General features: G+C 43.8%; 1 protein-coding gene and 1 long non-coding RNA gene across 3 annotated transcripts in view; both read left to right on the forward strand.

Moving 5' to 3' along the window:
• The window catches only part of tnc (tenectin), a 192,435-nt gene extending 175,284 nt beyond the window's left edge, over positions 1-17,151 (forward strand). Inside the window, exons 11-21 of the mRNA XM_070094802.1 lie at positions 742-4,767; positions 4,874-5,095; positions 5,275-5,952; positions 6,071-6,292; positions 7,279-9,078; positions 9,181-9,548; positions 9,579-10,266; positions 10,369-12,321; positions 12,573-12,794; positions 13,067-14,978; positions 15,801-17,151. Of these exons, the coding sequence (XP_069950903.1) occupies positions 742-4,767; positions 4,874-5,095; positions 5,275-5,952; positions 6,071-6,292; positions 7,279-9,078; positions 9,181-9,548; positions 9,579-10,266; positions 10,369-12,321; positions 12,573-12,794; positions 13,067-14,978; positions 15,801-15,894 (12,185 nt within the window). The 3' untranslated portion in view covers positions 15,895-17,151. The remainder of the gene's footprint in view (positions 1-741; positions 4,768-4,873; positions 5,096-5,274; positions 5,953-6,070; positions 6,293-7,278; positions 9,079-9,180; positions 9,549-9,578; positions 10,267-10,368; positions 12,322-12,572; positions 12,795-13,066; positions 14,979-15,800) is intronic.
• A 2,299-nt stretch (positions 17,152-19,450) lies between these two features.
• The window catches only part of LOC138854076 (uncharacterized), a 192,026-nt gene continuing 183,538 nt past the window's right edge, over positions 19,451-27,938 (forward strand). For both annotated transcript variants that reach the window (XR_011393272.1, XR_011393273.1), the window contains exons 1-2: positions 19,451-19,520; positions 22,282-22,379. This is a non-coding gene — a long non-coding RNA (uncharacterized lncRNA). The remainder of the gene's footprint in view (positions 19,521-22,281; positions 22,380-27,938) is intronic.

The raw sequence follows: 27,938 nt of genomic DNA on the forward strand, positions 1-27,938 counted from the left end.
AGCTGATGCATATGAAATTTAATTTTATGTGAGACTGGTTCTTAGCTCACAGGACTCATGCTTGTCTTACCAGAGATCAACCTGGACACCTCAGAGAATATTTGTGCAGCAGCGAGTATTTATTATTGGCTTTTATGACCCAAGACTTCTCTATTTAAAAACAGAGATGTGTCCTTTTGTTAATGTCATGTGCAGTTTTGACTTTACTCGTACAGATTGATAAAAATATTAATGTGTGAGAGTTGTACGTTATTTACACGACGGTGCTTGATTTTAAGACATTATTAATTATATGACACTTTTCTCTTGATAATCTAGAATTATACTTAACTTATTTAAGGTATATTATAAGACTCTCCAGACTTCATTACGAGACCCACATACCGTATTAGGCACATAACATTTTGTATATAAGGTTACACTAGGGATTAATGTACGTGCATTTCACGTATGACTATCTTGAATTATTTCATAACTTAAAGAAATATATCCTAAAGGAAAAAAAAAACATCCTTGTAACTTTCACTCATACTTTGAACTCATCAGAATTTTAATTTTATTTTCTCAGACTACATTAATTAGCACAAAATTTAAAAATATTTCCGAGAAAAATTATATTCTTAATTATGAGGATAGTTAATAATTTATAAATATCGCTACCATTTCAAAATAATATTATATACTAATTACATTAGACTGTGTTCCATATCTGTGACTAATTGGGTTTCTATTAACCTACAGCTGAGGTGACAACAGTCACGATAGATGCTTCCGCAGTAACGATCGACCCCAGCAGGGCGACTGAGGGATACCAGGAAGTGACTGAGGAATCTACAACAGAGGGTGACCTCGACGGGCTGACAGCCACTGACAGACCGGCTGTAGATTTAGAAACTGATGCTGAAACCACTGATAGCCAAACTGGTGTGGAGACAGGCACTCATGCTCCAATTGGTGTTGATGAGACAGCCACTTATGCCCCTGGTATTGAGGCAGGCACTAATGATTCAACTAGTATTGAGACAGGTACTGATGAATCAACTGGTATTGAGACAGGTACTGACATATCAATCGGAGACGGAATTTCCACTGATTCTCCAACAGTACCAGAAGGAGTCAGTGCATCGCCCACCACTAGTTCCTACACTACCACTGAAAGTTCGGTAACTCCAGAGGTGACCCTCGACCAAGATGGTGATTACATTACTGAGGCTTCTGTTGCTACTGACGGTGTGAGTGATATTAGTGAACCCAGTGTTACTCAACCCTCAACACTTACTGAGGCAACTTTGGTTACTGAAAGTCCTGAAGATAAAGACACTACAGGAGTTACAGAGATTCCTGTAGGTACACCAGGCCCTGATACTTCAGCAACTGATGACACTGCCACTGATGGACCAGCTGAGGTTGATGAGACAGCCACTGATAGACCAGTTGAAGTTGATGAGACAGCCACTGATGGACCAGTTGAAGTTGATGAGACAGCAACTCATCCCCCAACTGGTGTTGAGACAGGCACTGATGGACCAAGTGGTGTTGAGACAGGCACTGATGAATCAATTGGTATTGAGACAGGTACTAATGTTCCAACTAGTATTGAGACAGGCACTGATGAATCAATTGGTACTGAAACAGGTACTGACGAATCAACTGGGACTGAGACAGTCACTGATGAATCAACTGGTGTTGATGAGACAGCTACTTATGCTCCTGGTATTGAGACAGGTACTGGTGAATCAACTGGTATTCAGACAGGCACTGATGAATCAACTGGTGCTGAAACAGGTACTGACGAATCAACTGGGACTGAGACAGTCACTGATGAATCAACTGGTATTCAGACAGGTACTGATGAATCAACTGGGACTGAGACAGGCACTGATGAATCAACTGGGATTGAGACAGGCACTGATGAATCAACTGGTATTGATGAGACAGCTACTCATGCCCCTGGTGTCGAGACAGTTACTGACGAATCAACTGGTATTGAGACAGGTACTGACATATCAACTGGAGACGGAATTTCCACTGATTCTCCAGCAGTACCAGAAGGAGTCAGTGCATCGCCCACCACTAGTTCCTACACTACCACTGAAAGTTCAGTAACTCCAGAGGTGACCCTCGACCAAGATGGTGATTACATTACTGAGGCTTCTGTTGCTACTGACGGTGTGAGTGATGTTAGTGAACCAAGTGTTACTCAACCCTCAACACTTACTGAGGCAACTTTGGTTACTGAAAGTCCTGAAGATAAAGATACTACAGGCGTTGCAGAGATTCCTGTAGGTACACCAGACCCTGATACTTCAGCAACTGATGACACTGCCACTGATGGACCAGCTGAGGTTGATCAGCCAGCCACTGATGGACCAGCTGAGGTTGATGAGACAGCCACTGATAGACCAGCTGAGGTTGACGAGACAGCCACTCATCCCCCAACTGGTGTTGAGACAGGCACTGATGAACCAACTGGTGTAGAGACAGGCACTGGTGTACTAACTGGCGTTGAGACAGGCACTGATGGTCCAGTTGGTGTTGATGAAACAGCCACTCATGCCCCTGGCATCGAGACAGCCACTGATGAATCAACTGGTACTGAGACAGGCACTGATGCCCCAACTGGTGCTGATGAGACAGACACTCATGCCCCTGGTATTGAGACAGGCACTGATGAATCAACTGGTGTTGAGACAGGCACTGATGAATCAACTGGTGCTGAGATAGGCACTGATGAATCAACTGGTGTTGAGACAGGCACTGATGAATCAACTGGTGCTGAGACAGGCACTGATGCCCCAACTGGTGTAGAGACAGGCACTGATGCCCCAACTGGTGTTGATGAAACAGCCACTCATGCCCCTGGCATCGAGACAGCCACTGATGAATCAACTGGTACTGAGACAGGCACTGATGCCCCAACTGGTGCTGATGAGACAGACACTCATGCCCCTGGTATTGAGACAGGCACTGATGAATCAACTGGTGTTGAGACAGGCACTGATGAATCAACTGGTGCTGAGACAGGCACTGATGAATCAACTGGTGTTGAGACAGGCACTGATGAATCAACTGGTGCTGAGACAGGCACTTATGCCCCAACTGGTGTTGATGAAACAGCCACTCATGCCCCTGGTATTGAGACAGGCACTGATGAATCAACTGGTGTTGAGACAGGCACTGATGAATCAACTGGTGTTGAGATAGGCACTGATGAATCAACTGGTGCTGAGACAGGCACTGATGAATCAACTGGTGTTGAGACAGGCACTGATGAATCAACTGGTGTTGAGACAGGCACTGATGAATCAACTGGTGCTGAGACAGGCACTGATGAATCAACTGGTGCTGAGACAGGCACTGATGAATCAACTGGTGTTGAGACAGGCACTGATGCCACAACTGGTGTTGATGAGATAGCCACTCATGCCCCTGGTATTGAGACAGGTGCTGACGAATCAACTGGTATTGAGACAGGTACTGACGAATCAACTGGTATTGAGACAGGTACTGACGAATCACCTGGTGTCGAGACAGTTACTGACGAATCATCTGGTATTGAGACAGGTACTGATGAATCAACTGGAGAGGGAATTTCCACTGATTCTCCAGCAGTACCAGAAGGAGTCAGTGCGTCGCCCACCACTAGTTCCTACACTACCACTGAAAGTTCAGTAACTCCAGAGGTGACCCTCGACCAAGATGGTGATTACATTACTGAGGCTTCTGTTGCTACTGACGGTGTGAGTGATGTTAGTGAACCAAGTGTTACTCAACCCTCAACACTTACTGAGGCAACTTTGGTTACTGAAAGTCCTGAAGATAAAGATACTACAGGAGTTACAGAGATTCCTGTAGGTACACCAGGCCCTGATACTTCAGCAACTGATGACACTGCCACTGATGGACCAGCTGAGGTTGATCAGCCAGCCACTGATGGACCAGCTGAGGTTGATGAGACAGCCACTGATAGACCAGCTGAGGTTGACGAGACAGCCACTCATCCCCCAACTGGTGTTGAGACAGGCACTGATGGACCAACTGGTGTAGAGACAGGCACTGGTGTACTAACTGGCGTTGAGACAGGCACTGATGGACCAATTGGTGTTGAGACAGGTACTGATGAATCAACTGGTATTGAGACAGGCACTGATGAATCAACTGGTGTTGAGACAGGCACTGGTGTACTAACTGGTGTTGAGACAGGTACTGATGAATCAACTGGTATTGAGACAGGCACTGATGAATCAACTGGTGTTGAGACGGCTACTCATGCCCCATCTGGTGTTGATGAGACAGCTATTGATGGGCCACCTGAAGTTGAAATAGCCACCTATGACCCAGCTGAAGTTGATGGGTCAGTCACTCACGGTCCAACTGAGACAGTTACTGGTTCCACAGCTGATGTTTCTGAGACTTCAACAAGTCTAGAAGAAACTTTCCCAGAAGTTCCCGATGGCGTCTATGCAACTGAAACGCCTTCTGTTGCCCCTGAAACTGAGGTACCGGGAGAGTCCCTCACTGTAGCTACACAAACTTCTGAGGGTGCCTACACAGAGTCTCCTCTGGCGACTGGAAACTGTGATGTTAATGGGACACTGTATAAGAGTAACGCCTTTGTTCCTGTAACTGATCCTTGCCAAGAAAGTTGTAAATGTGTGGAAGGCCAGGTAAAGTGTGAGTACATAGGATGTCCTCCTCCACCACCTCGCTTTCTTAGATGTGACTCCAAGCCTGTGGAAGGAGTGTGCTGCCCAACTTATTCCTGCCGTGAGTATTCGTACTGTCTTTGAGATTGTTTTATAATTAAATACATTATTATGCCTTTATAAACTATATGTTATATCCGTCATTACTTGGGTAATTGTGTTTTCAGCCACATCTGAGGTAGAGACCTTACCGTCACCCGGGTGCCTTGTTGATGGCGTCCAGTATTATGAAGGAGATTATGTGCCAAGGTCCGACTTCTGCACTGATTGCTACTGCTTAAAGGGAGAAACTATTTGCGCATTTGTAGAATGCAGTGAACCTGCTGGCCAAAACTGCACACCCTCGGAAGTTCCTAAGGGCGAATGCTGTCCATCGAAATATGACTGTGGTAAGGTTTCTCTAATGCCGGGGTGAGGACTGATGTCGATTGTTATATATCGAAGTTTATGTATATCAGATAGAGGTACTTGGACGAGGTATTACCAGTATTTTCTTTTGCATAAATATTTAGAAACGAAGTTAGCGGCGATATTTAGTAAGTAATTACACATGCATGTATTATTCCAGATGCGATCGATATTCTCGAGGTAGGAAACCTTGTTACGGGTGCTGACACTGAGGCAGGCACAACCCTGTCACCTACGCCTACTGACATTGTTGATGAAAAAGTGACGGAAAAGGAAGGTGAGGCAGCTGTCACTGAGGCAGGACATGCAGAACCTGAGGCACCAGTCACTCAAGCTATCATTACCGGTGAAATAGCAGGTGGAACAGTTGAACTAACGGAGGCGCCAGATGCCATGATGACTGGACCGGGTTCTTCCATGGAGACGCGAACAACCGCTCCTGATGACGATAGCTTCCTTACTACGCCAATGACCATTATAACTGATGAAAGCCTGCCAACACAGAGTGAAGAGGATGCGGTCACAAAAGCACCAGCTGAAGTTCAACAGATTGCCACTGGCATACAGACTGGAGTTGATGAGTCAGAAGACTCAACAGTAGCTCCTGGGGAAGAAGTAAGTCCTGATGGGGTCCCTGGAGAAGGAAGCTGTATACTGAACAGTACCACATACAACAATGGTGCCACAGTTCCTGGTACGACACCTTGCCACAAGTCATGCACCTGCCAGAACAGTATTATAGCTTGTACTTTGAAGGCCTGTCCTCCTCCACCTCCGTCATTCTTGCGATGCCAGCCTGTCCAAGACCCAGACCAGTGCTGCCCTTCATACGACTGTGGTAAGTTCACTTAACATTAGTTAGTGAGGTGGACTATAGAATGTCATCTGGTAATTATATTCTAAATATAATTTATTGTAAATTATTTTGATCATGTGTTTCTCTCGCATTTTTCCAGACTCTGTAACCCAGGAGACAACTCCGTCGCCCGGTTGCATTAGTTATGGGGTTCAGTACTACGAGGGTCAGGCGGTTCCTAGTAAAGATGTCTGCACTGACTGTTTCTGCACTGGCGGCGAGATAGTCTGCGCTAGCCTCGACTGTACGCCTCCCGCTGGAATTAATTGCAAACCAATCATACGAAGCGAAGATGACTGTTGCCCCAAGGAGTATGAATGTGGTAAGTAGAAGATTAATACTCAAAAGCGAACTTCATTATAGAGTACATTAATATCGATATTTAGATTGTGCTAATGAAGAGAAAATTATTATATTAAGAACCTCCACGACCGATGCTAATTGGAAACTTGTAACTTTTGTTTATATTTCCCAACAATCCTGTTAGTAAGAACTAAAATGACCCACAGTCAGTAACAATAAGAGGAAAGATATCACCGCTTCCATTTCCTTTATTATCGTTGTAGGACAAACTTTATGTAGATTTCTCAAATATGGTTTTCAGCAAATTTCTCGATTTACACTATTTAGAATTAGGTCACGTTAGACTGTCCTCTAGCAATAAAACCTGAAGCAGTTATAATATAAAATGAAATACACGATAAAGGTGATAAAAAGTTCTGACAAGGAAAGAGAAAACAGGACCCCACCGTGCGTCCTAAAAAAGTCTAAGTCACATAATCGTTAAACAGTCAGCCACTTGAATGTGTTAATAATAGTAAAGTACTGTAAGTCATTAAGAGGCAGGGCTGCTGTCAGAGGTACGGAAAATCAATACCGGTTTAGAAGGCACGTAAGTTCCCTTGTCTTCTAATAACATGTTCATTTTCCCACTGTAATCTACCTTGTCCGCATTTACTATCGCATTTGCTTTGTCTGTTTCGTAACGTGAAGTCTAGGATCTTTCTTTCGATCAGACTTCTGCAACACAATTTTCCTCAGAGATTTATTAAGTTATACCATGAATTAAAGAAAGATCCTAGACTTCACCTTAGGAAACAGACAAAGCAAATGCCATAGTAATTACGGACAAGGTAGATTAGAGTAGAAAAATGAATATGTTATTAAAAGACGGAGGAACTTACGTGTCCCTTAAGGAAACGAGTTACCATGCCTTTCCTTGTATCCAGTTTGATTACAATTAGTTCAGTGTTCAACAACAAAAAAGTGTTTTATATGAAATGTAAATATTATTACGTTATATTTCAGACATGGAGACACTGCCTGATATACCCACCGATGTTGATACAGCCACTGATGGTCCAACTGATGTTGATACAGCCACTGATGGTCCAACTGATGTTGATACAGCCACTGATGGTCCAACTGATGTTGATACAGCCACTGATGGTCCAACTGATGTTGATACAGCCACTGATGGTCCAACTGATGTTGATACAGCCACTGATGGTCCAACTGATGTTGATACAGCCACTGATGGTCCAACTGATGTTGATACAGCCACTCATGGTCCAACTGATGTTGATACAGCCACTGATGGTCCAACTGATGTTGATACAGCCACTGATGGTCCAACTGATGTTGATACAGAGACTGATGGTCCAACTGATGTTGATACAGCCACTGATGGTCCAACTGATGTTGATACAGCCACTGATGGTCCAACTGATGTTGATACAGCCACTGATGGTCCAACTGATGTTGATACAGCCACTGATGGTCCAACTGATGTTGATACAGCCACTGATGGTCCAACTGATGTTGATACAGCCACTGATGGTCCAACTGATACTGATACAGCCACAGATGGACCAACTGATACTGATACAGACACTCATGGTCCAACTGATACTGATACAGCCACTGATGGACCAACTGATGTTGATACAGCTACTGGTGGTTCAATTGATGTTGATACAGCCACTGATGGACCAACTGATGTTGATACAGCTACTGGTGGTTCAATTGATGTTGATACAGCCACTGATGGACCAACTGATACTGATACAGCCACTGATGGTCCAACTGATGTTGATACAGCCACAGATGGACCAGCTGATGTTGATACAGCCACTGATGGTCCAACTGATATTGATACAGCCACAGATGGACCAACTGATACTGATACAGCCACTGATGGTCCAACTGATGTTGATACAGCCACAGATGGACCAGCTGATGTTGATACATTCACTGATGGTCCAACTGATATTGATACAGCCACAGATGGACCAACTGATACTGATACAGACACTCATGGTCCAACTGATACTGATACAGCCACTGATGGACCAACTGATGTTGATACAGCCACTGATGGACCAACTGATGTTGATACAGCCACTGATGGACCAACTGGTGTTGATACAGCCACTGATGGACCAGCTGATGTTGAAACAGCCACTAATGGACCAACTGGTGTTGATACAGCTACTGGTGGTTCAATTGATGTTGATACAGCCACTGATGGACCAACTGATGTTGATACAGCCACTGATGGACCAACTGATGTTGATACAGCCACTGATGGACCAACTGGTGTTGATACAGCCACTGATGGACCAGCTGATGTTGAAACAGCCACTGATGGACCAACTGGTGTTGATACAGCCACTGATGGACCAACTGGTGTTGATACAGCCACTGATGGACCAGCTGATGTTGATACAGCCACTGATGGACCAACTGGTGTTGATACAGCCACTGATGGACCAACTGGTGTTGATACAGCCACTGATGGACCAACTGGTGTTGATACAGCCACTGATGGACCATCTGATGTTGATACAGCCACTGATGGACCAACTGGTGTTGATACAGCCACTGATGGACCAGCTGATGTTGATACAGCCACTGATGGACCAGCTGATGTTGATACAGCCACTGATGGACCAGCTGATGTTGATACAGCCACTGATGGACCAGCTGATGTTGATACAGCCACTGATGGACCAGCTGATGTTGATACAGCCACTGATGGTTCAATTGATGTTGATACAGCCACTGATGGACCAGCTGATGTTGATACAGCCACTGATGGACCAACTGGTGTTGATACAGCCACTGATGGACCAGCTGATGTTGATACAGCCACTGATGGACCAGCTGATGTTGATACAGCCACTGATGGACCAGCTGATGTTGATACAGCCACTGATGGACCAGCTGATGTTGATACAGCCACTGATGGACCAACTGGTGTTGATACAGCCACTGATGGTCCAACTGATGTTGATACAGCCACTGATGGTCCAACTGGTGTTGATACAGCCACTGATGGACCAGCTGATGTTGATACAGCCACTGATGGACCAACTGATGTTGATACAGCCACTGATGGACCAACTGGTGTTGATACAGCCACTGATGGACCAGCTAATGTTGATACAGCCACTGATGTTATAACTGATGTTGATACAGTCACTGATGGACCAACTGGTGTTGATACAGCCACTGATGGACCAACTGGTGTTGATACAGCCACTGATGGACCAGCTGATGTTGATACAGCCACTGATGGACCAACTGATGTTGATACAGCCACTGATGGACCAGCTGATGTTGATACAGCCACTGATGGACCAACTGGTGTTGATACAGCCACTGATGGACCAGCTGATGTTGATACAGCCACTGATGGACCAGCTGATGTTGATACAGCCACTGATGGACCAGCTGATGTTGATACAGCCACTGGTGTTGATACAGCCACTGATGTTATAACTGGTGTTGATACAGCCACTGATGGACCAACTGGTGTTGATACAGCCACTGATGGACCAACTGATGTTGATACAGCCACTGATGGACCAACTGATGTTGATACAGCCACTGATGGACCAACTGATGTTGATACAGCCACTGATGTTATAACTGATGTTGATACAGCCACTGATGTTATAACTGATGTTGATACAGCCACTGATGTTATAACTGATGTTGATACAGCCACTGATGTTATAACTGATGTTGATACAGCCACTGATGTTATAACTGGTGTTGATACAGCCACTGATGGACCAACTGGTGTTGATACAGCCACTGATGGACCAGCTGATGTTGATACAGCCACTGATGTTATAACTGGTGTTGATACAGCCACTGATGGACCGACTGGTGTTGATACAGCCACTGATGGACCAGCTGATGTTGATACAGCCACTGATGGACCAACTGGTGTTGATACAGCCACTGATGGACCAGCTGATGTTGATACAGCCACTGATGGACCAACTGGTGTTGATACAGCCACTGATGGACCAGCTGATGTTGATACAGCCACTGATGGACCAACTGGTGTTGATACAGCCACTGATGGACCAACTGGTGTTGATACAGCCACTGATGGACCAGCTGATGTTGATACAGCCACTGATGGACCAACTGGTGTTGATACAACCACTGATGGACCAACTGATGTTGATACAGCCACTGATGGACCAACTGATGTTGATACAGCCACTGATGGACCAACTGATGTTGATACAGCCACTGATGGACCAGCTGATGTTGATACAGCCACTGATGGACCAACTGATGTTGATACAGCCACTGATGGACCAGCTGATGTTGATACAGCCACTGATGGACCAACTGGTGTTGATACAGCCACTGATGTTATAACTGATGTTGATACAGCCACTGATGTTATAACTGGTGTTGATACAGCCACTGATGTTATAACTGGTGTTGATACAGCCACTGATGTTATAACTGGTGTTGATACAGCCACTGATGTTATAACTGATGTTGATACAGCCACTGATGTTATAACTGATGTTGATACAGCCACTGATGTTATAACTGATGTTGATACAGCCACTGATGTTGATACAGCCACTGATGGACCAACTGATGTTGATTCAGCCACTGATGGACCAACTGATGTTGATACAGCCACAGATGGACCAACTGATGTTGATTCAGCCACTGATGGACCAACTGATGTTGATACAGCCACAGATGGACCAACTGATGTTGATACGGCTACTGATGGACCAACTGATGTTGATTCAGCCACTGATGGACCAACTGATGTTGATACAGCCACAGATGGACCAGCTGATGTTGATACGGCTACTGATGGACCAACTGATGTTGATTCAGCCACTGATGGACCAACTGATGTTGATACAGCCACTGATGGACCAACTGGTGTTGATACAGCCACTGATGGACCAGCTGATGTTGATACAGCCACTGATGGACCAACTGGTGTTGATACAGCCACTGATGGACCATCTGATGTTGATACATCCACTGATGGACCAACTGGTGTTGATACAGCCACTGATGAACCAGCTGATGTTGATACAGCCACTGATGGACCAACTGGTGTTGATACAGCCACTGATGGACCAGCTGATGTTGATACAGCCACTGATGGACCAACTGGTGTTGATACAGCCACTGATGGACCAGCTGATGTTGATACAGCCACTGATGGACCAACTGGTGTTGATACAGCCACTGATGGACCAAATGATGTTGATACAGCCACTGATGGACCAACTGGTGTTGATACAGCCACTGATGGACCAGCTGATGTTGATACATTCACTGATGGTACAATTGATCCTGATACAGTCACTGATGGACCGACTGATGTTGATACAGCCACTGATGGACCAACTGATGTTGATACAGCCACTGATGGACCAGCTGATGTTGATACAGCCACTGATGCACCAACTGATGTTGATACAGCCACTGATGGATCAGGTGATGTTGATACAGCCACTGATGGTCCACCTGATGTTGATACAGTCACTGATGGTACAATTGATCCTGATACAGTCACTGACGGACCGACTGATGTTGATACAGCCACTGATGGACCAGCTGATGTTGATACAGCCACTGATGGACCAACTGATGTTGATACAGCCACTGATGGACCAGCTGATGTTGAAACAGCCACTGATGGACCAACTGATGTTGATACAGCCACTGATGGTCCAACTGATGTTGATACAGCCACTGATGTTCCAACTGATGTTGATACAGTCACAGATGGTCCAGCAATTACTGGTACAACTTCCACTCCTTCGACAGGAGACATCGACAAAGAAGAGTCTCCCACCGATGCCATCGCGGACGGCTGTGTTATGAATAATGAATTATACGAAGACGGAGATAGTGTTCCTGCAGTCTCTCTCTGCCAAGAGAACTGTAGGTGTGACAATGGTACCGTGATTTGCCAACAGCCTTCCTGCCCCCCTCTTCCCCCCGCCTTCCGTCGTTGTGTCGTGGTGTCAAATCCAAACACCTGCTGCCCCTCCTTCGACTGTCGTAAGTGTTCACCCACCCACTTGTCATAAAACACATCACATGTAATCACATAATTCTAAGGTCTTGTCCTAGAAATTCGAGCCTTCATGCAAGTAATTGAAAGCGTCCTCCCCCTGTTTGTATCGAAACTCATTGCATGATATTACCCAGGCACAGTGTTACGCCTGCGTTCTCATTTCTACTTTGTGCATGTAAAAATTCTAATCACTGTACGTCAGCAAGTTAACAAACATTCATATTTTTTTTTCCAGCTCCAGTGGTGGATCCCGAGGTTACAGAAGCTCCTACGTGTGTGAGCGCTGACGGCCAGATATACAGTCAAGGAGATTACGTTCCCAAAGATGACTGTTCAGATTGTTATTGTTATGATGGTGAGATATTGTGCGCCACCCTGGAGTGTGCGTCTCCCGGCGACCACTGTGTTCCTCTGCCTACACCAGTAGGCTCCTGCTGTCCTGAGAAATACGAGTGTGGTAGGTTGACTGCACTTTACTTTCCACATCCCCTTGATGATATCACAGTGATTCTGATTTCAGTAATTGGAATTACCATCCCTTTCCTCGAACTGAGCCTGATCGCCTCCCCCTGGCACTATAGTACCCCAACAGTTTAAAAATTCTCAGGATAATAATTGTAATTACTTTCTGTATGACTTCAAAATATCGCATGTTTTAATTCTAATAAGCGTAATTCTTTTGTGCAACTGTGTTTTTAATCATAAACTAACATTACTATTTTTTTTCAGCGGACATTGGTGACAACTTGATACAAGATACGATGACGACCGTGGGAGATAGTACAAGTGGCAACACCACCACTAGTTCCTACACTACAACTGAAAGTTCAGTAACTCCAGAGGTGACCCTCGACCAAGATGGTGATTACATTACTGAGGCTTCTGTTGCTACTGACGGTGTGAGTGATGTTAGTGAACCAAGTGTTACTCAACCCTCAACACTTACTGAGGCAACTTTGGTTACTGAAAGTCCTGAAGATAAAGACACCACAGGAGTTACAGAGATTCCTGTAGGTACACCAGGCCCTGATACTTCAGCAACTGATGACACTGCCACTGATGGACCAGCTGAGGTTGATCAGCCAGCTACTCATCCCCCAACTGGTGTTGAGACAGGCACTGATGGTCCAGTTGGTGTTGATATAGGAACTGATGTCCCAACTGCTGTTGATTCAGGCACTGATGCCCCAACTGGTGACGAGACAGGCACTGATAAACCAACTGGTGTTGAGACAGGCACTGACGAACCAACTGGTTCTGAGACAGGCACCGGCGCCCCAACTGGTGTTGAGACAGGCTCTGGTACCCCAACTGGTGTTGAGACAGGCACTGACAAACCAATCGGTGTGGAAACAGGCACTGATAAACCATCTGTTGTTGACACAGGCACTGACGAACCAACTGGTGTTGAGACAGGCACTGCCTCAACTGGTGTTGATGAGTCAGCCACTGTAAGCTCTCTGGGCCCTGAAGGCACCAAGGCTCCAACAGTTATTGAGGGTCCCGAAGGTGCAAAACAACCTGGCAGTACTGACGCCTCTGCAGGTAGTGGCCCGTCCACCACCTCCTCGACGTCCTATGTTGACGACACGGATAGCGTGGTGACTGAGGCCTCTTTGGCTACTGATGATTTTGATGTGACTGGCGGTGTGACTGCTACAGAATCTTCTTTCTTCCCTGAAGAACCAACTGTCACGGGCGAATCACTGGTTACTGATGGTTCTGTTAGTACTGACAGCACCTCCGACGACTTCAGTGGAACTAGTGTCACCGAAGCTGCAGGAACTACTGCTGCTGGGCAGAGTACGGGGAGTGTCCTTGGTGACACAAGCAGTACCGACTCAGAGACTTCAGTTGGTGTCAGTGAGTCCAGTACTTCTGAGGCAACACTCGCGACAGAGGACTCTGTAAGTGAGGCTCCTGAAAGCACATCTATTTCACCGTTTGAGTTTTCCTCAGTCACAGAGTTGACTGAGAAACCTTCCCAGGCGACCAAGCCTACGACAGTAGCTGGTAGCACTGAAACTTCAACCACGGAGGGAGACATTATTGCGCAAGTCTCTGAGAAACAACCTGAAGTTGGCGCTGAAATAGGGAGCTCGGAGGCACCTGCGGTAACCACAGTATCACCAGATGCTTCCTTGATTGCATTCCCAACACCTGTCACTTCAGATGCATATCCGTTCCCACCTTATCCAGGCACTGAATCACCAATACCATCCTATCCAAGTTCAGAATCAACCACAGACACAGCTTGGACACCATCGTCAGCGACTGAAATGATTTTGGGTCCCGGTGCATGCATGTTTGATGGCAAGGTATATGTGTCAGCCCAGCAGATTCCCCGCGAAGACGACTGCGAGTTCTGTTTCTGCTTCCGTGGTGATATCATTTGCTTGCAACAGACCTGTCCATATCCCATTGACGGGTGCTTTAAGGAACGTATCCCAGGTTTCTGCTGTCCACGATACGAGTGTCCCGTCACTCGGAGTGTGGTTAACATCACCACTACCACCACGCCGATCCCTACCTACCCACCTGTGCAGCGACGGGAAGAAGTATTCATGTGTGAGATCAGTGACAAATTCTACCACATCGGTGAACTGGTCGAAGAAGCCTCAGGACCATGTCTAGTGTGCAGGTCAGTATATCTCGCACAGTTATATGTTTAACATCTAATTTTAGGTTAATGTGTATGTACTGGCTGTTATAATGCAGATTATATTTGCTATATTAACCGAGTATATATTCATGGATAAAAATCGGTTACTTAACATACATACACCTTTAATCTATACAATATTTTTTTTCACGGATTTAGTGCATTAAATAAGTAAATGGAAAAATAATTGTTGACAGTTCTCCCAAAATCCCCCCTTTAATGGAATACCTTGATGCCGGTGAAAAGCTCTTGCGCCAAGGAATTGGAGGTACCCTCTCTTTCCTTCGTTCAAGCCTGACCTGAACTCATTGTCTTCATGCGCGAAATGGAGGTTCCCTTAACCTATAATGATGAGGCTACGAGTATATTTAAGCGGACCCCGGCCAGGTACTGGCTAGTACAAATTGTTCTACATAAACCATAATTATTAAAAGGGTGGACCGGTAAGCCAGCGGAAGGCTTTGCTCAGATGACCAAGAGCTCCAGCGTAGGGTCATCATATGACCTAGACTCTCGTCAGGAAACACTTGTCCTGTTTCCTGACAAATTTTATCTAATCTAACGAGGTGCTGGCTAGACCCAATGATGCTTAACTTGATGTTCACTATTCATTATAATCATCTTTACCATTACCGCTATCATTATAATTTTCACTATAACCAGTCTTCATTACCTCCATCATATTCAGCATTACCTGCATCGTTTTCGTCATAACTTGCACCACCACGATTCGTCATCATGATTATTACTTTAACACGGCTATAAATCCTGGTCACTAATGATTCTTGTCTCCTGGTTCAGGTGTGGTAGGGGAGGCATGATGGAGTGTGATCCCAAGGATTGCCCGGCTGAACCCATGCTTCGTCAGATCCTCGGCACTAAGTACCAGCGGTGAGCGTCTTGTCAGGAAGGGTCGTGCAGCCTAGCCGCCCTCCACACCCGCTACCACCACTCACTACAACTACCCACTACCACCCACCTGCCACCCGTACACACAGGGATGGCCAGTCCTAGCAACTCCCATCTGTTCCTGCTTGCTGGGATGGTTCACGCGTGGACACCATCCTAGTAGCATACATTTTTTTGGGAGGGGTTTGCTAGGCGGGTTCTTGCTGCTAGGTTACTAAGAGAAGTAAAGGACATTTTTCTGAAAGTAAATCAACGGTGATAATTTCGGTATATAACATACAATTGTGGTGATGTTATGAAAGTGTCGATTTCTAAATTTGTGTATGTGTGTGCGCGCGCGCTTGTGTGTGTATGAATGCATCACGTCCCTTCTCAGTAGCCATGTTAAGCTAGTGTGTCCACAACGCTCAAATAGAAAGTCTGTGTTAAGAGGAGTGGTGACTGTGTAATGTGAAGACAGACTAGACGTAGTGCCAAGTAGTCCCGTACATTGTTATAGAAAACGTAAAATATACACTCGACGAGGAGCAAAGGAGCCTAGATAATCTTACTCCTTTCCTCCCCCTCCCCAAGAAAAATAGTAATAATAAGGATCGATATTTTGAGCTTAAGGTATCACTGGTAGCTTCGCGTGTCACGGATGTATTGTTTCTGCTGTTAAAAGTTGAAAGAGACAGGTGACAGCATTATGTGTTGGCATTCTCATCATTACCTCCTTTATTGTTCTCTAGAAATTAGAATTTGTAGCATATTTTCTCCCCACTAAGACATACATTATATATATATATATATATATATATATATATATATATATATATATATATATATATATATATATATATATATTGTGTGTGTGTGTGCGTGTTACTCTCTTGTGGCATTAAGAAAGGCATTCATATAACCTTGCCTGTCTATGTTATCTGTGGACACGCGAATACTGCTGAACATTGACTCTTACCTTATTTAGTCGATTCTGAAAGTTGCTGGAAATTATTAAGCTTTCCTCAACCTGCTTACATTGTAGGCTTTTTCGCCGATGTAATGACCAAGAAATATAAAAACTTCCTAATTATTGCTTGTAAATGCGACTCTTGTAATATGCACAAGTTTTGGGCACCTTGTAAGGATTTCTTTATACAAAGCTTTGATGTGTGGATAAAATTATTTAAAAAGCTGTAGATTTAGGTTAGATATTCCGAGGTACATTAATAAGCTCGCTATACTCTTAAGTGACCCTTTGGTCGCGTCACTTTGACGGAGCCTGACTCACTGGGTTCTAGAAGTGGCTGGCACACAACGCCTGGAAAGAAACAGGTGAAGGAAGCCAGGCCAGTCTTTAGTCCTGCTAGATGTGTCTTTCTCAGATTGATATACTTTTTAATTTATTATTTTTTTTAACTGAAGGCAGAGAAAAAGCTCCTACTCTGTTTCATGCTAGATTTCTTGTACAAGCAGCTGGTCTGTTCACTTTCTTTGGCTTCGTAGATCACAGCTGGTTTATATATACAATAGCGTTTGGGCATTAGCAAAGCCAAGTTCCCGAGAGCAGGCGGTGTGACCCTTGTCATTCTGTCTGACCCTCGTTCTAGCCCACCTGTCCACACCTCTGATTGCTTATACGGAAGTCAATATATTCTACGTCACTTCCTCGTGACACCCCTGACACATATCAGTACATATTACTAGCTGAGCCAATACTGTAAGTTTTTAAAAATTCCTCATATTCTACAGTCAGAAAGCTTCATTTCTCTTAATATTATTGCTAGATCATTACACTATGATGCACACTCCTGCATCAGGACAACAAAGATTTTGTCCAGCCTGTCATCTTGGAGAGAACAATATCATGGTCCGCTCCCAACCATGAGAACATTCATGAAAATCTTCATGCTGGCATCTGCGACATTTCTGACATTATTGGTCCTCTCCCTTTATAGGTGCCAAACCACTTCTTTAGAATGTCTTAGTCTGAGGGGCAGAACGCTCGAAAAGCACTTAATCTTTAGTTACTCTTAGTAGTCTGACACCGCGTTTTATTTCAACCAAGCAAATAGATAACAAAAGGTCTTGATTAAAAATATTTTATGCTAGCTCTCTTAGCGTTTCCCTCGGTGCTGTGAAAATGTTTTCTGTATGTGCTGGGAGGTGATCCCGTTAATTAAGGAATCACCGCTAGCCATCGCCATCGAGCTTTCTAAGTGAGTAACTTTTATAAGAGTGTAATGAGTTATCTCCGAAGCACACGCATTCAGAGCCGCAGACGCCATAGTCCGAAATGCAGCGTAGTTTAAAATCAAATGAGTGCTTTTCCGGAGTTCTTGCCTGGTCTTTCACCGTGCCTGGTAGCTGTGGCGCCTCGCGGGAGCACGGTGAAGGCTATTGCTGCTGTAAGGTTAAGGCTGGAATGTGTAATATTATAGACTTTAGGTCCAGTACTGGAGACTTGCGTGCTAGACCAAGATACAATGTTTGACCAGTGAGCGTTCATTGGTTGTTGTCACCATTGTTACTGAACACTAATTTGGTCATATTCCTGCAGTGAACGCTTATTGGTCACATCATGGGGTGGCAGCCAATCAGCACCCAGTATACGTGACATCACGCCGTAACGAATAGTTATAAGTAAGAACTGCCATGGTCAAGTCACTGCTCAGGCGTCAGCACCAGCAGTGACTGTGGTATTGAGCAGTTCAGGATGCCCAAGAAGCAGTATTCTTGAAATGTGATCATTTAAAAAATTAATTATTTATTCTAAGATAGGGCCTCTCAAAGCATTTATTCTTAGTATGACGCCTGTACAGCTCTTATCTTTTATGATGTACCAGTCTGTAAGCTTTTTTATTTGTATAAAATGTGAATAAAAGAAGAAAGTAACATTTGTTTTTTATTGTCTCGTTACAGCTCAGCGTAATTTTAAAAATATGTTTTTAACTATGAGGAATATGCTGGTTCTATCATATCTTCCCATCTAGATATTCTTAAATAAACTGGTAAGTCTGTAGATATTAACAATGCTGAAATCATAAGACAAACATGAAATTACCCTCCCTACCCTGGATCAAACTTGATTTCCTCCCATTTCCCAGGTGCTGTTTGGCCCCTATGTGTTTAGCGTATCCCCATAATACTAATAATGCAGGAAACATATAAGGGAGGTTCTTTGATGATGAAGGGCTCTTCATCCAAGGAATTGGTCCTGACCTCTCCTTTGGAATGAACCTTATTACCTTCCGTTCCTCCAGGCATTGTATGAATAGTATGGATTTTAGCGCTCCCTTCCCATAAACGTAAAAAAAAAAATCAAATAGTGTAAACAAAAACACGAGTTACAGAACAAGTTTTTATTGCCACAACATTTCACTCTATAATTATTAAAGTCACGATACAGCGAAACGTCGTCCAAATTAAAACGTGTTCCACAAGTCTTTTTGTCTTTATAATTTTGTGGTAAAACGTCATTTCACCCAGAAATAGTAAAACGGGCAGAGTGGGGCAAGGTGGGAGGTAGCCAGGAAGGTGGTAAACAAAACATTGTACAGTCTATCAGGGTAGTTCAAGGGAGGAGGTGGCTGGAGTTTAGCACCACAGCAGTGTTCCTGTATGGAAATGCAGGTAATAACATGTAAGAATTTCCTCTTATACAAAGTATGTATGATGTGCGTATTTTTTTTAAGGATGAGTTTGTGATCTCTGTTATTGCAACGGTTGGTTTTATTAGGATTAAAACCTCTCGACTACACGAGGGTCATTAAGGTAACTTGTAAACCCCGAGTCAAGAATACTTTGTGGATAAATAAAGTACTCTCATCATATATACACTACGAGATACACAATTCTCGCACTAAAACAAGCTTAGGTGTGTTTACAGAGTTAATTTTGATACGAAATGGAGATATGTACGATATGAAAGAACAGATATATGAATATACTTCATATCAATGCCTGAGATAGATTTTTCGACAAGATTGATAAATCCTGAATAAAATTTAACTTGTGCGCATGTTTCGTTTATATATATTAGTTAAAATATTCGTGATGGGTGGGGTATAGGTAAAATGGAGTCAAAGATCGTCATCAAAAACAATAGGCTTTAATCCCCAAAAAAACTAAGTGTAAGGGCGTAGAGAAACTAACAATCTGGAGGTCAGTACGGTTATTAGAGGCACATTAGGTGGTATAAAGTGTTAAAATGTACTCCTGATCTCATTAGCTACTTTGTGGTTGGCCACGTGTGCTGCTGATTCAGCTACCAAGGTTAATAAATGAAACAGCCTACCAAAGCTAGGTCCGATTGTAGTATCGATGACTGGTGGGACACAGCTAACATGTTGGCGGATGACCTAGTAGAAGTAACTTGTAATTGTGCCTTTTTGGAGAGGGGGGGGGTGCCTTGATGAGCTCTTATTTCGAAGAGCTGGAGCTATCCCCTCCCTTGGATGAAACTGATTCTCCCATTCCCGATGAATTGGAGACGAATCAGATTACTTCCTTTTCTCCCAGGCACTGTATGATCTGCGAATTTAGCGCTTCCCCATGAATATAATATTTCGGAAGGAAGTAAGTCAATTTAGAACGAGTGGCGGTAAAGATCATCCAGTAAGAAATTAAGCCGAAATTAACATATATTTAGTTTTAAGAGGTTAATGACATTTTAAATTGTATAATATGAACTAGAGAATTTTAAGAACAAATGGATACCAAAAAAAAAAAATTGACCAGAATTGTATTATGCAAGGATTTGAATTAGATATAAAGATCAAACTGACAACTGGCAGCGCTGCACTGGACTTAGACGCGGAGAGACGCATGTAAGACACCTTGCAAGAGAACCGTAATTTAATCTGGAACTACGAGCTATACTGATTTCCTGAGTTACGTATTTTGTCAGTAAAACTAGTCTTGATTATCCTGTGCATCGGAGAAGATTGTACGGCCATTATTTCCCAGGAAAAAGAAACTATTTCCAGGACAGGGCGACCAGCGTCGTACAGCCGCCGCCATTTGTCACCTGACGACGTAAGCTTCCTTCAGAAGCGGTGGGATGAGGTTGTCTTGATGCTGATGCAGTGTGGCGCCAAGGGGGGCTTGAGAGGACATCACACCAAAATTCCTTCAGCCCCCTTCCAAATGAAATAATATTAAGGCTGTTTCAAAAGTCTCAGGCCGCCTCTTTCAACCAAAACCATTCCAGCAGAGAAATTCTGGCGTCCTCCCTGTGCTGGTAATAATCAGTCCCTGTGTTGGTGAAAGACTCGATCCGAGGAAATATTGCTACTATCCGCTTCCTTGGATCGAACATGATTACCAAAAATTCCCCAGGCTTGTATGACCCTTACGGGTTTACGGCTTCTCACTAAATGTAATTTTTTATGTAAAGGTGATTTAGTCGCATTATAAAGGCATAAGAATGAAGGTACACTGCCGCAACTCTATAATTAAAGCCTCTGCTTCACCTGGATAATGTTGCTTGTCTGAAAAGTCCAGTGTTAACATTAAAAAAGTGGTACACTATTTTAAAAGTGCACACTTACGGTATACATAAGCTTATAAATAAAAAAATGTACTAAGTAAACCTGGTTAATAGCCTGCAGTATCAAACGAAGTGGATATCATTTTATATTTCCAAGAATGGATAAGGTTTATGCCTAGGCCTACTGAAAAGTATTAAAAAATATGAATTGTGATATTCTGGTCATTCAAATTTACAAGACTAGGCTGTGCCTCTTGATCACATTTACTCCGTGTATAGGTAGTCCGTTCTGGGGTAGGACTTTTTAACCCCGGAATTTAAGATAATCTCAGCTTCCTTGAATTAAAACTGATGACCCACTTTTCATGCACTGCAGCGCTCTATGACCCTTGTAGGTTTAGCGCTTTTTGGCTATAATTTCCTTGCACTGTATAGCCCTTGTGCTTAATCATTGTTCCGTGATTATAATAAATTCACTGTATACGAGATTGGGATATTCATTTGCAAGAGTCAATGTTTACATGACACATGCAGCGATATCTCAGCCGAAGTGTGGCACGTCAAATGTAGCATTTAAGTACCTTTGAATTTGATATTTTTCTCTAAAATAACGCAGCGTTATAAATAGAAAGAATTTTACTGGTAAATTTTGGAGCTTAGGACAGTGAAAGGGTTAAGTACGAATCCCCAGATCAAACTTTACTTCCCTGTGTTTCTCACATTCTTATTTTGCAACTGTATTAAGTCATCTGCTTGTAATATGCAGGCCATGCTTCCTGGTGTCATAATGAATTTGTGCCTATTGAGATTGGTTCTAGACAAAGGGGACCCGAAACCTTCAGTTTCTGTGCAGCAACAACGCTTTTATTAATATATTAAAATTTCTTATTGTCACTTTTACAGATAGGACACAAGTGCTTTGCAGGCCTGAATTAGTCGCAAAATGTGATTCTCCTTCCCAAGTTCATCAGTGTACCAGCAGCAATTAAACCAGCCCCGTGGTAAGTTATCCTGTTGTTTATTCTAATACTTTTAGTTAATATGCACATTATTTGGTTGTAGACTTAGCACATTTCTGCAAGACATCGTTTGCTTAACTGATACATATCAATGTACAGTGTATATAATGCTTGTGTGGAAGGCACTGTATGACCCCTTACGGGTCACACTTTCCCACGAATATAAAAACAGTAATGCTCTAGTGGATTTTTTTTTTTCGAATATAGAATGTTTTATTGTATGTATGGTTTTCAGTTATCTTGGTTCTTGTTGACCCCTAAGAGGAAGTTTTTTGTGGGGTTTTTGATGTAAAGATTTGGACATGTTCTTTGGATCGAGCCTGATTACCTCTCATTTCCCAGGTGTTGTATGACCTATGGGTTTAGCACTTCCCCATAAATACTTAAGAATAATTACTAGGTCTGTTGAAGAGTACTGATCAAAAAAAAAAAATGATAGAAGGGGTTAATATTCAGTAAAGATTAGCGGTGCGTATCTAGCCATGATACATACGGGCTATTATTTTCAAATTCAAATTCAAAGTTTATTCTCTATAAAGATTACAATGTTGAATTTACAGAATTTGCTTGTTGTGTGGTTTACATGTAGTTAAATAATGATTACAGAGTGTACCACTAGAACGCCTAGCATGGCTAGGCATTTCGGGCAGACTTAGTTTAATTCTTTATTTTAAAATATTACAAATTATGAGGTAAGTTGGTATTATGGCTAAGTGACTAAATACTAGTTTGTGAGTTTAGCAATGTGAATGCTTTTGTTTTGGCACAGTACATAGTTTCAGTATTGGAGTATCATAGGATTCATTATTTTAAGATTGAGATTAATATTTCTGTTTATGGTCAAATGGGTGAGTGAGTGTTTTTTTTTTATATTTTATTTAAAAACTTTACAGCTTGATATTAAATAAAGATATAAAATGGGTACAGTAGGATCCTCAATCCTACACAACATACACTAACCAATTATTCACAACACATTGTAATTGACATAAAAGAGGTTACCCATATACACTCACAAAATTTTCTATATAACATACTATGATAAACAATATAAACTATATATAAACTATATAAAATATAAACTATATACAACTTTCAGATTTGTATAGTTAACATAGTATGACTGACATATGACAAAGGTTCACAACCTTCACAGGAGATAAACAGAGTAATAACCTACATCACAATCTCAGTTAAACAAATACATGCTCTTCCCAAAATTAACCCCTTATACTAAATAAATATTAACAAATATTACTAAATATTACTACAGCCTCTTCCAACGCCTGAGCACATTATATAAAATCTGACTACTAAACCATACTGTCCCATTACAAACTTATTAACGAGGCATTACAATTTATGGAAGTCATTAGCGTTCCATCTCGCAGCAACTGGATGAGCACATATAATGTTAAAATAAAGACAGTACACTCGCTAAAAAACCCACAACACTCAACACAAACATAATTTAATAACCTCTCATTGCGATACAATTATCGCACATGAAATATGCCCAATAAAGGCTATAAACGCACACTCTACATAAGCCCTAAAGCTCTTCACGGTCTTAAAACTATAATCTTGACACCATTCACACTTAAAACATGAAGAAGGTCATAACGACCCTGACACATCAAACACAGAATTCTCCATTCGGTACTACGTAATTACTTGATATCACCTTTGCTTTCTGTGCCCACTTGCATGCTACATACACGTATGCCACTCATCTACACCTTCATATACCCACATACACCTTACTCTCACCCCTCCCCAGGAGGCGACCCCGCTGTGTCCCCCTGAAAACCCCCTTCCCGTATGTAATCCCCAACCCCCCCCCCTTACTCACTCAGCCCAAGTCGTAGATTGATGAGAAACCCTAACGTTAACATTCTATACCCTTCCGAAAAATCCTTCTCCCATCTCCTCCCATACAGTTCTCTATTACGACACATCGTACGATAAACCGTTACCGCTAGTACCCGCCTCCGCACCTCACAATTCCCCCTCCCCCTCATCACCCACGATATATATATATAATCCACTATTATATAATCCAAAGCTCTTATAACACTCTCATCGAACCCTCCCACATCTAGGCTTAGTGCACGCAGAACCGACACCCCTCGGCCCCCCACCCCCTGCACTACCCTACTTAACCAATACCTAACACCCTCCAGTCCCCCACAAAAGTATACTGCATGGAACGCCGTCTCATCCTCCCCACAGATTCCACACCTTCCGCCCACAATTACCCCTCTGGTTCTTAAAACCTCCCCCGACGGTAGTATGCCATGCAAAAAACGATACATTACCTCCCTTACCCTAGGCTTTAACTTCAACTTGCTAAACCTATACCAAATACTCTTCCATGCGTACATGGGGAACAATCCCTCAACTGGTACAACAATCCTGTCTACAAGCAGCTTACACAACACCCCTACTCGAATTTTCCTAGGTTCTCTAACCAACATCAAAGCCCTCAAAATAGTTTCACATTCCCTCAACTCCACACCACCATACAACTTACCCAACCTATCATATACTTTTCCCAGCTGCCCTCCACTCACACTTTCGCGCAAAACCTCCCATTTAAGAAACACACATTTAATCCTCCTTCTCAGATCCATCAACCCCAACCCACCCTGGCGCACAGGTAACATTACAACCTCTCTCCTCAGCCAATCGCACCTTGAACCCCACAAAAAGTTAAACACTCGTCTCAGAATTCCCACAATCGCCGTCCCTGTTAATGGGAACACGGCTGCTACGTGCCAAACCTTACTATACAATAATACATTTATAACAATCACTCGTTGCACGAGAGTCAGATGATGAGGTCGCAATGCACCCAGACGCCCCTGAATCCTTTCCATTAATCTATTCGAGTTTTCCTCTCGAGCAGCGTCCAAATCATCCTTATAGGTGATACCACAAATTTTTAAAGACACCGTTAGTTTTCTCACAACATTACATCTCCCCCCCCCCCTCCACCTAGTCACCCAGCCCCATGATCATTGACTTCTCTCTATTTACCTGCATCCCTGTTGCATTTCCGAACTGTTGCACAACATCATCCAAAACACCCAACGCCATCCCCTCCCGAACCAGGACTGTTGTATCGTCTACGTATCCTATTATTCCCGGCCACACATTCCCTACCCCTCCCCCCATACCTCCACTCGTGTCACATACACAACGTTCAACCATTCTATAGAAGGGGTCCTGAATGCACGCAAACAACATTTGTGACATGGTACACCCCTGCCTAAGTCCCCTACCCATTACAATCTCCTCCCCCAAGCATCCATTAATCTGTACCCTCATCTTGGCTCCATTGTACAACGTGGTTACCCAATTAACTATTTCTTCCCCATAACCCTGCCTCCTAAGTATAGCTCCCAATGCTCCTCTTTCCACCCTGTCATAGGCCCCCTGCCAGTCTAAAGCCAACAACGCCGCCCTCCCTCCCCCCCTGCCAGTCTAAAGCCAACAACGCCGCCCTCCCTCCCCCCCTTTTGACTCCACAAAACTTCTCAGTATTCCATGACCCTCAATCATCGACCTTCCAGGCAAACCATACTGCGTTTTCGAAACCACTCTCCCTACCACACATTTGAACCGATTACCCAAGACTTTAGCGAACAACTTATAATCAGCACATAACAGAGATATGGCACGGTACTCCTTGAGGGTGTGCTGCCCCTTACCCTTCTGAACCAACACTACAACTGCTGTTGCTTGCTTGTCCCCCATCACACCCTTCTCCTTCATCTGATTAAATAACCTACCCATGAAACCCCTTATCACCTCCCAATGTTGGAGATAAAATTCAGCCGGGAGACCGTCTATTCCCGGTGCTTTGCCTTTCCTCATTCCCCTTAAAGCCAACTCTATTTCCTCCTCTGTTATTACCCCCCCCTAAAGCCTTTCTATCACTATTCCCTAAATTACACGTCACATACTCACACACCTTCTCTAAATCCACATTTCCCACCTTCCCACTTGTCCAATACCCTTCATACCATTTATCCGCATACGCACACATTCCTTTTGTAGTTAGTATCTCCTGACCCATTCTATAACCCCCCGCCATCTCGTGTACCTCTAACCTCGGAATAGCTGTAACCTGCTGTCTTTGTTTTTGACGTCGCAACACACACGCCGATGGTTTGTCACCCCAAAGCACCTCCTCTACCCCTGCCTGCACCCTTACCGCTTGAAACCTCTCATTTTGTAACTCCGTCAGTCTCCCCTTGACCTCGACAATTTCATCCATAGGATAGTTGCCCCCCACAGCCCCCTTCCCATAACAGCCCCTTAACCTGTCCTCCAGATAATTTGAAAGCCATATTTAAAATCATTTATACGTTTGCCCACCCCCCACATAATATTTCCTAATCCTTTCCTTGGCAACACAATCCCACCATTGTACGACATCTTCCACTCCCCGTGCCTCCTCGCTAAGCTCCTTCCATAGGACAGAAAATCCCTCTAACCCCTCCTCATCACTTAATGCACTTATATTTAATTTCCAGTAACTCCTGTATACTTCTGCAAGCGCCTCCCACCCAACCTCCACCAACACTGCTCTATGATCTGACCATGCTACTTCAACAGTTTTGAAAGCCCTCACTACAACCCCGTGAGAAAGATACACCCTATCTAACCTCGCTGCATACCCTCTCCTAACAAATGTATGCTCTGTCTCCCACGCCCCCCCCTCGAATGCGTCTCTTAACCTAATATCCCTCAATAAATCTCGTAGGGCCACCGACACATAACCTGCCCCTTTCGGTTCCACATCAGCCCTCCTAATGACGCAGTTCCAATCACCTCCTACTATTGCCACCTCCGGTAATGCACGGAAAAAAAACACAAGGTCCTCGCACACAAACTCCTGCTTCACCTGTACATTATTCTCTGCAGGCGCATATACGCTAATAAAAGCCACACGTTTCCCCATCCACAAACCATCTACGCGCAACACCCTTCCCCCTCCCCCCCCTCACTTCTCTGCAAAACAAACGGGCTCGCCTCCCTAATTAATATACCCACCCCCCCTTTCAAACGGGCAGATGGCAGGGTTACCACCTGAAACCCCTCCATCTCCAACACCCTACCCTCCTTAAAATTGTGCTCCTGTACGAACACAACATCCACTCTAAATTTATTCAGAAACATTCGAAACCATTCTCTCTTTACACTATTACACAAACCATTAACGTTTACTGTCATACACCGGAGGCCTATTAAAGTTTCCACCCCTGCCTCCTCTCTTCACTCTTCCGATGGCCACCAGAACGTGTGGGACCACTTGTCACCTGCACACTTCCCTCTCTCCCCCCCCCCTTCTTTCGGTGCCTCCTGTCATGGCCACCACTACCTTCACCTTCTGCCCATATTTGCTTCCCAGTCCGCTGCGCTGGCGTTAGGACATCATCTGAATCCGATGCAGCGGCTCTCTTTCTTGTGACAGGCGCATCCTCCATGGCTTGGTCTGGGGATGCCTCACAATGTACCTCTACCTCCACTGTA

Source organism: Cherax quadricarinatus, chromosome 48 (genome assembly GCF_038502225.1).
Source record: "Cherax quadricarinatus isolate ZL_2023a chromosome 48, ASM3850222v1, whole genome shotgun sequence".
Classification (NCBI taxonomy): Eukaryota; Metazoa; Arthropoda; class Malacostraca; order Decapoda; family Parastacidae; genus Cherax; species Cherax quadricarinatus.